This window comes from Varroa jacobsoni, unplaced genomic scaffold, assembly GCF_002532875.2.
Source record: "Varroa jacobsoni isolate VJ856 unplaced genomic scaffold, vjacob_1.0 contig02463, whole genome shotgun sequence".
Classification (NCBI taxonomy): Eukaryota; Metazoa; Arthropoda; class Arachnida; order Mesostigmata; family Varroidae; genus Varroa; species Varroa jacobsoni.
The window spans coordinates 1-13,029 of NW_019214819.1; the positions used below are offsets into that span (position 1 = coordinate 1).

At 41.6% G+C, this 13,029-nt stretch overlaps 1 protein-coding gene across 2 annotated transcripts in view; it reads right to left on the minus strand.

Annotated features, from left to right (window-relative positions):
* Positions 1-19: 19 nt before the first annotated feature.
* Positions 20-13,029, minus strand: part of LOC111272506 (uncharacterized) — a 35,814-nt gene continuing 22,804 nt past the window's right edge. For both annotated transcript variants that reach the window (XM_022854001.2, XM_022854002.2), the window contains 12 exons: positions 12,415-12,789; positions 11,796-11,971; positions 11,411-11,510; positions 11,082-11,188; positions 10,469-10,769; positions 9,889-10,092; positions 7,704-8,441; positions 6,507-6,853; positions 3,751-6,151; positions 3,219-3,486; positions 2,869-2,994; positions 20-2,577 (listed from right to left, as the gene is read on the minus strand). In XM_022854001.2, the coding sequence (XP_022709736.1) occupies positions 2,558-2,577; positions 2,869-2,994; positions 3,219-3,486; positions 3,751-6,151; positions 6,507-6,853; positions 7,704-8,441; positions 9,889-10,092; positions 10,469-10,769; positions 11,082-11,188; positions 11,411-11,510; positions 11,796-11,971; positions 12,415-12,789 (5,163 nt within the window). In that variant the 3' untranslated portion in view covers positions 20-2,557. The remainder of the gene's footprint in view (positions 2,578-2,868; positions 2,995-3,218; positions 3,487-3,750; positions 6,152-6,506; positions 6,854-7,703; positions 8,442-9,888; positions 10,093-10,468; positions 10,770-11,081; positions 11,189-11,410; positions 11,511-11,795; positions 11,972-12,414; positions 12,790-13,029) is intronic.

Here is a 13,029-nt window from a genome sequence, read left to right on the forward strand (position 1 = left end):
GATTAACAATTCACAGCAGTTGTCGGCCGGACGACACCAACACGATATACTGTTATGTGATGTTTTATTCTACTCGTTCTATCCACTTGTACCTGTATGTATATACCATTGTTTTGACATAGCTGTACCTAAAAATCTAGGTTATTTTCTCGTTTAAGGCGTCTTCAAGATTACATAATAGTGATGGTTGCAGTATTAGTAGTAACAATAATAGGCCAACTTGAATGGACCGTTTCAAGAAGGTTGAATGCTTTACTCTGTCTCTCGAAGCATTCGACACCCCGGAAAAACCATCAAAAATTGACATGATATAAGCTGATCCTTGTTGCTACTAAAACTCAACATCACCTCAGGTAAACCGTCTAGATACTTTTAGTCATTGAATTAGGCTTAGCGGATATCTTAAAAAATATGAACATTTTGATATGATTGAAAGGGCGTTACGACCTGATAAAAGCAACGAAAGTTTGAGGAGCTTGTTTTTGTCTTTGTGCTATGGTTAGCTCGGACATTGTGACCACATGTTTCTGTGTATGCCTGTCAGAGAGCAGATCGAAATACAAAAATAAGATGCTTTGTCGCTGGCCTGGCTTATTTTCTCAAGAAAAACTCGTTAAGGCTGTTACACCAAGACCCCTGTGGCCTGCATTGTTGACCACACAGAAGGTTATCCCTGGGCTGTTAATTGCGGCCTGTGAACGAAACGGTATGCGCGCCTTACAGTAAGCACCATCGGTAACAAAAGCATAGCAACTTAGCATTGCTTTCTAGTCGTCTAAAATAAGCACATACCATCATCAGCATTCGTTTGTACACAAAACTATCCAGCTACTTAAATATTCTACAGTACTTTTTCGTCATAGATAATCTAATTAACCGTAATTAAAAATTGTTGTACACTCAATGTGTATATGTCTGCACTTTTTGTAATAAATATATAATAATAAAATAGGTAAAACGTCATTTTGAACACCTGACGATGGATCAACTAGACCGACCGACCGACCGACCGACCGATCTACGAACGTACCATCTAATAATCTACGATAGTAACGAATCACGAGACTGATTTATCGTTATAAATTATGTTATTATCAACTAATTATCTTACTTGTAATGCTAAATAATTCCTATTCATCATTATGTATTAGTAATAGGGCTATTATCTCTAATGTATCATGATCGCCATCACCATTACTAGATAAATCAATAACCGACCCTGATTAATATTAGTATATTTCACCTCGTAGTGCGCGTCCCACGCGGGCCTGTCTTCCCTTCGCCGGTCCGAAGAAAGCCCCCACGGAAAGAACAAATCTCGTTTAAGTTTTCGCGCGCTTTCAGAGCTTCTTTTGATTCGCTGTCATTTCTGAGGCGAGAAAGACTCGGGACTGGGCGCCCACCCCTCAGCCAACACTTCAGCGCCAACTTTACTCGGCAAAGTAACAACTTTGATGGTGTATATTCACTGACAGTTCACCGTTTACCATCCTAAACATTTATGAGCTTGGCATCATAAAAACAAATCGACTCCCGAAAATGGAAACTTGATTAGTCACGTTAGGGTTTTACTTCCGTTCTGACCGTCCTCATTTCTAATTTGGGCTGGCTGTCTATGGTGTCAATAAAACTTGATCAATGGCAAATGGCCTTCGGCTTCTTCTGTGATATTAAGCTTTCTTTTGCCAGATGCTAAGATGACAAGTTATCCTTAGATATCTCCACTCTTCAAACCTGTTTAATTGTTAAGACTGCGACCTCAATTGAGCGCAGGACGGTCAAATGATGTTGTCATTGTTCTCCACTGTGCATCTGCTAGAATCAGTCGACTTTGAAAAGCTAAAAACTAAAGGCATTAGAACAACACGGGGTCGTTATTAGCTCTGAAATTAGATTTCGATTTTAAATTATATTTCTCTGGTATGAAATAACGTGTGGACTTTGGCGGTTCCCTTAAAACAAGTCCATTGTTTTTTGCGCTGCCGCTGGTGTTTCGCTTTTCTATTTAGCCAGTAGATTCTTGTTGCTGGGTCGGGCCTACATATATGTCCTGCATTGTTGAGTTGTCTGAGAAACTTATTTATAGCTGAACAGGTCCAAGAGAGGTTACTATTCCCGTACCCAGGGGCTACAGATTTTCGACTTGAATCAAATAGGGCTTCGAAACAATGTCACTGTGTATCCCAATACGTGTGTATGTATGTTAATGCGTGCTTTTAATACTAGAACAATTCGTCGTAGCTTCTTGTTTGTCGCTGTTGCGCACACCGAGTGGGAGCTTTTAGCAAAGGTGACAGAGTTGACATTTCGTTCTCAACTCGCAATACGCAGCTGTGAAGGATCGCGAACTCCGATCCTTTTTCTTACACACAATTTACAGAAAAGCTCTGCTGCTTCCAGATTTATCAGACTTCCTTCATGAAATTCACAGTCGCATGGTTGTAACCTCAGGTTTATCCTAGCTTTCGATGTTAATCTTAACCCTGCAGTTGTAGACTTAAACTTGATTGATGCTTTAAGACTTCAGCTTGATGAATTTTAGTCCGGATGTCTTATTTTAGCTATCCTGCCGGATACCTACAAAAGGTTAATAGCCATTTTATTATCCACGTCTTCTTCATGACTTTGTTTAACGACAGTAAACTGGGTTACTCTAAAAAGACACTGAGGAGATTTTGGTGACGACCTATTATCAATATTGTTCTCTAGCTGAGCGACTGAGAGCGGAAGCAGTGATTATTTCGAAATCATCGTATGTGTACATTTTACAATACCCAAAACAACCCTCCGCACAATCTTGCGGATTCAGCATCTTTTCAAACTTCATGCTAACAGAAATGAAACGAAACGCTAGAAGGTCTCTCCTACCGAATAAAACACCACCAGGTCCTGACAGGGTTGACACACCCGCATTGAGAAATTGGTCAACCTCACGAGCGCATTGGCGACCTTCATTGATGGCATGAACGACTAGCGATTGACCTCGACGGCAGTCTGTAAAACAAAGACATATATGGACCGTTTGTACCACCAAAATAAGTCCTCAACAAGCACTATACGAAACTTTCCGGTTTTTTTTTTTTGCAACGTACGGTCAAATGATTAGAGCGTTTTTTTTTGTATGTGCTGTAATGATTACACAGTTCGATTACAATCCAACAAGACGCAGATTCAAAATCATTCGCTTAGAAATAAGTTCGTTCGTATACTCAACATACCTCCAGCTGCGAATACTTTCGGTATCGAAGTAGCAAATTTGCCTTTGGTGTCAATATTGGAACGCGGATCTTGAGCAAGTCCTAGTTGTTCAATCAGATACTTTTCGGGTCCTAGAAATCCCATGGCCAACAGTACAAGATCAGCTTTGAACTCTTGTTCGGATCCTACTTCTTCGGTCATCATCCATCGACCCATTTCGTTCTTAGCCCAGTTCACATTGACTGTGCGGATTCCTGCTACGTTGCCTTTGCCGTCATCGATGAACTCCTGAAAAATATTTTGCAATCATATACTTACATAATATACAAAAATATACACTAAGATTTGCGTTTGTTACAGTCAACATGCGTATGTTGTAACACCAAACAATTTATGAACTTCTGACTAACCATCTGGAATCCGAACCTTCATAGTCTGCTTTTCAATGAAAAAAAGGTTTCTACTCGGAAGACATATTTTAGACGCCACTGCGAACCGCAACAGCTGAAGCACCAAAATAATCTTAGCAGAAAAAAAGGACTACGCGCGTACCTTCGACAGGATGGAGAAATGTCTGGGATCCTTTCCGTACCTCAGTCGCACTTCCTCGTGGCCGTAATCTACGCGCATGATGCGAGGCCACTGAGGCCATGGGTTATTGTCCGCACGGTTGTCAGGCGGTTGTGGCAGAATCTCGAACGTGATGATACTCTTCGCCTGCTGACGTAGCGAGGTGGCAATACAATCCACTCCGGTGTCACCTCCTCCAATCACAATCACATTCTTATTCTTAGCGTCAATAATTGGCAGATCGTCTCCCGCCAGTTGTTTTTGCGATTTCTCAAGGAAGCTCATAGCATAGTGGATGCCCTCTAGTTGCCTACCTGGAATAACCAAATCCCTAGGCGAGGTCGACCCCGTTGTAATGACGATGGCATCATTTTGAGACATTAACTCTATACCGCTAATATCTTTACCGATATCCTTGTTACAAGCAAACTTGATTCCCTCGTCTTCCATTAGCTTTACTCGTCTGTCAACTATATCCTTCCCCAGTTTCATGGTTGGAATACCGTATCGTAGCAGACCACCTACACGGGTATTTCTCTCATACACAGTGACCAAATGACCGGCTTTATTGAGTTGTGCAGCTGCCGCCAAACCGGAGGGACCAGACCCGATAATTGCCACCTTTTTGCCTGAACGTACCGGCGGCAGATGCGGCACCATCCATCCCATCTCGAATCCTTTATCGATAATTGCACACTCTATATTCTTGATTGTGACTGGTGGCTCATTAATTCCCAAGACACATGCCCCCTCGCAGGGTGCGGGGCACACGCGGCCGGTGAATTCAGGGAAGTTGTTGGTCTGAAGAAGCTGATTGAGGGCTTCCTGCCAATTTCCTTGGAAGACAAGGTCATTCCATTTAGGAATGATGTTACCCAATGGACAACCATGGGAAGATTGACAAAACGGTACGCCACATTCCATGCAACGTGCAGCTTGTGTTTTCAGGCTATTGCGTACGTGACTATAATTATAGATTTCCTTGTAATCATTCATGCGGACTTCAGCATTTCGGTAGGGGTGTGCTTCACGCGTGTATTTCATGAATCCCCGTATTTTGTCCAGCTTTCCAGCCACATCTTCAATATCTTTGATCGCAGGTGCCTGTTCGACTTTTTTCATGGATTGAGCTTCCTCAGCCATTTGTTTCAGAGCGCGCTGATACTCGTGTGGAAATACCTTTACGAACTTCTCAGCTGATATGGGCCATTGGGAAAGTAGCGTCTTTGCCACTTCTGAGCCAGTTTTATCAATGAATTCCTGCATAAAGTTTTTGACAAACGTCATATCTTCATCTGTGTCAACCGGGAGAAGGTCACACATTTCAGTGTTGCATCGTGTATGAAACTTGCCATCTACATCTAGTATGTAGGCGATACCACCGGACATACCTGCGGCAAAATTTCGTCCCGTAAGGCCGAGCACCATGACATGTCCACCAGTCATGTACTCACAGCCGTGGTCGCCGATGAACTCAATCACAGCGGTCGCACCAGAGTTTCGTACAGCGAAACGTTCGGCAGCACCTCCACGGAAGAAGGCCTTACCTGCCGTAGCCCCATACAGGCAAACGTTGCCTGCGATGACATTTTCCTCGCTGCGGAATTGCTCTTGAACATTACTAGGTGGAACAATAGTTAATTCGCCACCAGAGAGACCCTTTCCAACATAATCGTTGGCATCTCCTTCCAAAGTGACATACACACCCCGACAGAGGAACGCACAGAAGGATTGACCGGCTGAACCCTTAAGGAAGATGTTAATCTTCGAACCATCGGGCAGACCAGCGTCATCGTACTTGGCAGCAATATGGTAGGACAAAGTGGTCGCAAAGGCCCGATCCTCATTAGTAATATCCATGTGAATTGTGGCCTCCTTTGATCGACCATCAATGACTGCTTGAGTTTGCTTTATGAGGAGATTGTCCATGCGCTTGCCAAGCTCGAAGTCCTGTCTGATTGACCCTCCTTTGATATTTGTGCCAGGTCGCATGCTCAGCGCACTAAGCAGAATTGGTGAAAGATCTAAGTACGACCCACGAGGGTTGCGGTCTACGCCTTCATATATTTTAAGAAGATCCGTGCGACCTATTGCTTCTTGAAGTGAAGTAAGCCCCATTTTAGCCAGGTACTTGCGAATCTCCTCCGCCAGCAAAAATAGGTAATTCACTACGTGCTCGGGCTTTCCAGTAAACTTCTTGCGTAGCTCGGGGTCCTGTGTGGCAATACCCACAGGGCATGTGTTTAGATGACACTTTCGCATCATTGTACAGCCCAAGACGATGAGCGGTGCTGTTGAAAAGCCAAATTCATCAGCTCCTAGGATAGCAGCAACCATAACGTCGAACCCAGTGCGAATCTGCCCATCGGCTTGTAGCACCACACTAAAATACAAAACACACGACAAGATATAACTTTGTGCATACGTATTACTTCAAAATGATTTCACACGGTGTTAAAACGAATTCGTCCTCGCAATTCACATATTGATGCCAAAATCAGGTTGCCAATAGTGCGTCCTTTGGGATAACGCGTTGATAGGCTGGCCACCTGCCACCCGAGAAGATCTACTTCAAAATGAGAAATCTAAAAAACTTAGCTATCTATAAGGGTAGATTACTGATACTGTATATCAGATATTGAACTACTTAAAATTAGTTTAGATAACACGGACTCCCTTGGGTAGAATAAATTCAGAATGTGAGAATGTTGTTGTTTGCAAATTTATTTGTTAATTACCGAGATCGGAGGTCGTTTTGAACGAGCGTCTGATGGGTCTCAGCTATTCCGAGTTCCCATGGTAATCCAGCACCTTTAATTCCGGTCCAGCTTGAGGCGCCCGTGCCTCCATCGTGGCCCGATATAGTAATGTGTTCAGCTTTACCTTTCGCCACGCCAGAGGCCACAACACCAACACCATCTTCAGATACGAGTTTCACAGAAATCCGCGCTTTGGGATTGGAACATTTCAGGTCATAGATTAGCTCAGCGAGATCTTCTATCGAGTAAATATCATGGTGAGGTGGAGGGGAAATTAATCCCACACCCGGGATGCTATGACGCGTCGCTGCAATTTCTTTCGATACCTACGGGAGGGGACAATTAGGAACTAGTTAAGTTAATTAATATATAGATTACATATATTCTAGAAGTGACAGCAATAGTGACAGTATAGTCTTATAAAATGGAATGATAAGCAAAATCTCAATTTAAAAGAACAGTTCTATAAAAGCTTTTGGGGTCCCTTCTTATCTAGTTATCTATCTCATCTAGTTATAATAACTAGATGGCATTTTAATCCACACATAGCATGTAAAAGGTGAAACAGTGAAATAGAAACCTTTGGCTAAACAGCAAAAGTGAGTACGCAGCCGTCTAATCTACTATTAAAAAAATCCGTCTAAAAAACGTGTACGGTGAAGCTGGTTATCTGTGCTTTCACATATTAACATGAATCAAACCTCTTAGAAATCATCACAGGTAACATATTGAGTTATGGCTCTGAGCGATCTGATCAGAAAAAGAGCTAAATCAATTATGCGTAACCTCGATCTGACTGCAAATTTTGTCGGCTTGATTCATTTCGAAATTGAGTTTACTCTGTCTTCAACGGAATTGAAAGCTAGTATTGGAGTTCGCCGATTGTTAGTCCAAGATTCGCTCAATTCAAAACCAATGAAGTTGAAAAATATCTGGAAGTTCCAGTTTAATCTCCTTGGTCATCGCTGACTATAAATCCAGGCACGAGCAGCTGTAAGAAATACCGTAGTAAAATGCTGAATAAACCGAAAGTGACTAATTTCTTGAGATTTGCTTTGAATCTGGAACGTAATAGTAAACTAAATAAATTATAATACATAATACGACAACTCCCTACCTAATAATGGTATACGTAACTGTGCCACCACACGCTGTAAGAAATCAACGATAGCTTACCTTAAATCCAGGAAGTTCTCCACCCTCTCCAGGTTTTGCTCCTTGGGCCATCTTAATCTGAAGTTCGTCGCTGTTAGCGAGATAGGACGCTGTCACACCAAATCGGCCGGAAGCGACTTGTTTGATGGCTGATCGTTTGTTCTCATCAGGTTTTTGATGGGCCCAGCGATTAGCATTCTCACCTCCTTCACCTGTATTTGATTTGCCGCCTACTCGGTTCATGGCAATGGCCAATGTAGTATGCGCCTCGATCGAAATCGAACCAAATGACATAGCACCGGTACAGAAACGGCGCACGATCGCAGAAGCCGGTTCCACAAGAGAAACATCTATTGGGTTCTTGGCGGGCACCAGGTCAAACTGGCCACGAAGGGTACACTGGCGAACAGATTTCATTGTGCTTTCGACAAACCTGTCATACGATTCATGTGAGTTTGTCTTGCCTGCCTCCTGTAAGTTAGCCACAGAAAGCGGATCATTTACGTGGCTTTCACCACCGGCACGCCAATGATACTGACCAGGATTGCGAAGAACAAGTGAGTCGTATCGTTTGTCAGTATACTCAAGGTAGTATCGGTCGAACGTGTCATCAGCCAGATGGCGGAACGTACAGCCGCTGATCCGGGAAGCGCTATTCTTAAAGCATTTGTCAACAACTTCTTGAGCGAGTCCAACAATCTCGAAAATTTGCGCGCCTTTGTATGACTGTAGGGTGGCAATACCCATCTTCGCCATAACCTAAAAATGAGATACCGTTTGTTACTCAATGCGATCTCTCCCATCGCTATCATTCTTAAACATGCCAACGCATAGGTTATATCCCATATATTAAGTTAGAAAGAAAGTTTCCCTACTTTTTTTTTTCCTAATTATTTACTTCCGGTATGAAAGTGTTTTTTTTTTCTCTATGGGCATGTTGTACTACGTTGTGGGCACAAGTTCAATTCGAGCTAACTCCTCAAAAATGATGCTCGAGGTGCATGTTCAACATCTTCTGAACTATATATTTCATCGTAGCCAAGATAATGCCAAAATAGCCCAGGACACTTGCTTTGTGCATGTTAAGGAGGCTATCCCAAAAAACTGCTTAGGAAGATTTTCCGAGTTCGAAAACGGTATCTAAAAATCACAATATATTCCCGTCAGCTTACAGTCTGGGTTTAATAATGACTACCCGAAAGGCACTTTTGAAGGAAGATGGTTGGCGCGCAACTTGAAAACTAGCCGAAAAGGCAAACTGCAGTTAAACGACCATTGCTAACCACCTCAGGTTCCTTGCATTTGGAGAAAAACTTCAAACTTCGAAACCTCATACTCTTAAATGCACACACGAACATCCCAAACATCTCGTCCATTATAGCTTCATGTGGTCACATGATAAATTTTTAGCACAGAACCTTCAATACGTATCAAACCAAGGCTGGAAAGCTTCTTTGAGACAAAACCCGCTGCTTTCTAGCGAGACGGGGGTACATGGTGGCAACGCTAAGGAAAGTTGTGAACACTGACTGGGAATATATAACAAATAACTCATTCTTACGGGAATAAAAAATGTGGTGTTCTCTCTTCAGTGAAAAAAGCCTTCTTTCCAACCTAATATTTCAATTATAACGTAAGCTTAAATATTAATACTACTAAAACGAATCAAAAGACTTTTCCACCGATTATTTCGATTTTATTCTAAAACACTTCATTATCAACATATTGCGAATGTAAGTTAAAGATTGGTAGACAATGTTAGAAATGAGACCAGTTTGTCGGTAACGGCTTTAAGAGTAGTTTGTTATAAACAAGAAACGAAAGCAATGCTTTTTTCAGTATTTTTAAAACAATAACTCTAGTTATTTTTATTTATATTTCTTATATATATATATATATATATATATCGAAGCAAATAAAACTAAATATTAGTTTTATTTGCTTCTAAACGAAGAAAAATTCACTTAGAAAGAAAGAAGGCTAAAATGGAAGTTTGTAAGCTTCAAGCTTTCAAGCATAAGCTTTCAAGAATGCCTACATAGTGAAAGCAAAAAAAAAAGAGCTAATGGTTTCAAGACGTTGACTGAAAGTTTTGCCTAAACATGGCGATTCCTCAGAAGCACATATCGTTACGCATGACTGGGTTTCTATTAAATAATTTTTTATTTATTTAGATATTTATTTGAACTTAATTTGGATTTCTCACCTTGGATATGCCAGTATACATGGCCTTTGAATAGGCTTGATAAATGCGGTCATCAGTGAATTCCACATCCAGGATTCCATCAACCCTCAGCTGGGCCATCAGCTCATATACTAGGTAGGGACAAACAGCATCGGCTCCGTAACCCATCAGGACACACATGTGATGTACTTCACGCGCTTCTCCGGTTTCAATAACAAGGCCAACCTGTAATTGTATTCAACGTATCAACCCTACTGATAATCAATTGACAAGCGCTCAAATTTTTAGAAAAATCTATAAAGGTTAGACTTAACTCCAATGTTTATCATAGCTATTCTAAGGCTTTGGTTTTAAATAAATGATCCTTAACATTACTGGTTTTTCCTCGGGTCCAGTTAACATTAGAATTGCTTGATACCGATGCGGAACAAAAGACAAGAAAGCAGACGCATTTAGCGGATAACACTACAACTGCAGCAGTTAGATATCGCATCTATCACACTAAAATGGAAGATCTCTAGGAGAAACACTTGATGCCTGTAAGCATCTTGAAAAGGATGCCGTTAATTTGAACAGAAGATTAATTTTCCTGGCCCCAAACCTTCATCCTTTGTCGCTCGTTAATCAAATGGTGGTGGGTAGCTCCGGCAGCAAGAGCGGCGCTAACGGGAACGAAGTCCTTTCCTGCCTTTTTGTCCGATAGAATAACCAGTGAACAGCCATCTTTGGCTGCTTGGCACGCTTCAGAGCAGATGCGGTCAAGAGCGCGCAACAGCCCATCGGGGCCTTGTGCTACCGGAAACACCATATCGATAACCTTTGTCTTCCACCCTTTATGAGATATTGCTTTCAACGTTGTCATGTCTTTTGTCGATATGATGGGATGATCCAGCCAGAGTCGACTAAAAAAGAGAAAAGAAAATTAAAATTAGATATTATTTTTCCAAAATATGAGTCGCATGTTTAAAATAGAGCGTACAAATTAATCGAACCCTTTAGCCACGGTCCTAACTACTAGCAGAATCTAGCGAAATGACATGCATTGCATCAGACTGCAAATACTGAGAGGAGTGGGTAGGCACCTACGAAGGGTTTGATTAGGATAGGGCGGCTTATTAGGCTCTGACTGCAGGTAGCGCAGTACAGGCTGCTACTAATGCTAAAAATGAGGGAAACCGAATTTTTTTGCTTATAAAATACTATTTTCTATTTACCGGCACTGCAGACTAGACGGCTGGAGGATGTTTGCCTCTGGTCCGATGGGGCACGCGAGCGATATGACAATTTTTTCACGAAATGGGTCCATTGGGGGATTGGTTACCTACTCGCGAATTTGCACAAAACGTATAAAAGTAAATTCAACCAAAAAATCCCAGACTTTCAGTTTGTTAAGGGATCTAACAAAGACCTTAGCGTTACCAAACAAACGATTAGTCGCTGTTATGGTAAATGTTAAAATTGTTTATTTTAAAAAAATATACAGTAAACACAAGAAACATTATAAGAACTCAAATACTTTTCTATTTAGTATTTCATAAATCACCTGTGCGAATAGCTGCTTGAAGTAATCGTAGATAAGGGGTTGAAATTTTGAGAGGCATGCAAATGCAGCATCATTGCCCATAGAACCCAGTGCTTCTTTGCTGCAATTAACGAGCACGTTAACACGTATTTGAATTAAGCGTTTGTAATAGGAACATGTCTATATAACCCTAGCGTAAGCTCTACGAAAACATTTTCGGCAATCCAATTGCTCCAAACCTGGTGATAACCTAAAGAGGCGTTATTTACCTACAATCGTATACCCGACAACCGTTTAGTGTTAATTAGGACTAGATTTATTTATATCATCTAATGATGACGTATAAATCTATATGTATTAGAACAGCTGTCATCAATGATTAGAAAATGGGTCGATGACCACGTACCTATCCTGGATCATCGGTAGGAGTAGCATGTTAATAGTCTCAATCGTGTAACCGAATAGGCCAAGACGTTTATCACTAAACACGTTGAACGAATCTTCATTGCCTTGTTTATCCACGACGACACTGATCGGCTGACCTACGCGGCCCTGCTCTCGGTGAAGGTCCTCCATAGTAAACTGTATTTTAGCGAGAGAAAAAAAATATCACAGATATCTCTGTATGCTAGTGTGCTGTTCAGGCTACAATTAAATGACCTTACGCCAAGAACTGAAATTCTGTAAAACCAATTAGTTACAGGGAACGAATTACCACTCGTAAGTGAAGTTACTCCAGCTGTAGACGAAATACGCTATTATTTTGTAATCTTAGACCTAGTGTTGGATACCTTACCAATTGGGCTATAAAATACTCAAAGAGAGGTCTGTTCTGCAAAAATATTAATTTGCTGATTGAAAAAAATGAGCCGTCACAAACAGCTAAAGCACGATCTCACTAATGGTCCTTGAAATAGCCAATACTCAACTTAAATTATATAGTCCCAACAGTTCAACGCTGTCCTAGAACTAGAACAAAAATAAGAACATTTCGAGTTATGTAAAACTTTCACCTTGTAGCTTACCAGTTCCTTTAGCCACTCCTTTAATGGCCTTAAACGGGCAATTTGAAGCTTGAGTTCTTCGTCTTTGGTGAGTTGGTGTTCCTCTGTATCCACCAAAAGCATTCTGCCCGGTCTTAGTCTTCCTTTTTGCATGATGTTATCAGCAGGAATGTCCAAGACACCAACTTCACTGGCCATGATCATATAGTTATCCCTGGTCACGTAGTATCGAGCGGGTCGGAGTCCATTGCGGTCAAGCACAGCCCCGACATAGCGGCCATCGGTAAAAGTGAGCAGCGCTGGTCCATCCCATGGCTCCATTGCGCATGCACTCCAGCGGTAGAACTCTTTTTTCTCCTCAGACATTTGCGTATCATTGTGCCAAGCTTCAGGCACCTGGGTATTTAAAGAGCGCACGTACAATCAACAGCTACGTTTTGTTATCCTTCTCATTGAAGTTAGATTCTTATTTGTGCGTTTTGGGTCAATGGCCATTCCGCCTCATGGGCAAGTAGCTAAAAGTAGCCGATAAAATGATTTTACCTTGGCGGCGCTTTTTCTATGAATATACAAATACAAAAAAAAATGAACTACACATACGATTGTCCAACGAGAGTTAAACTCAGATATCTGTTT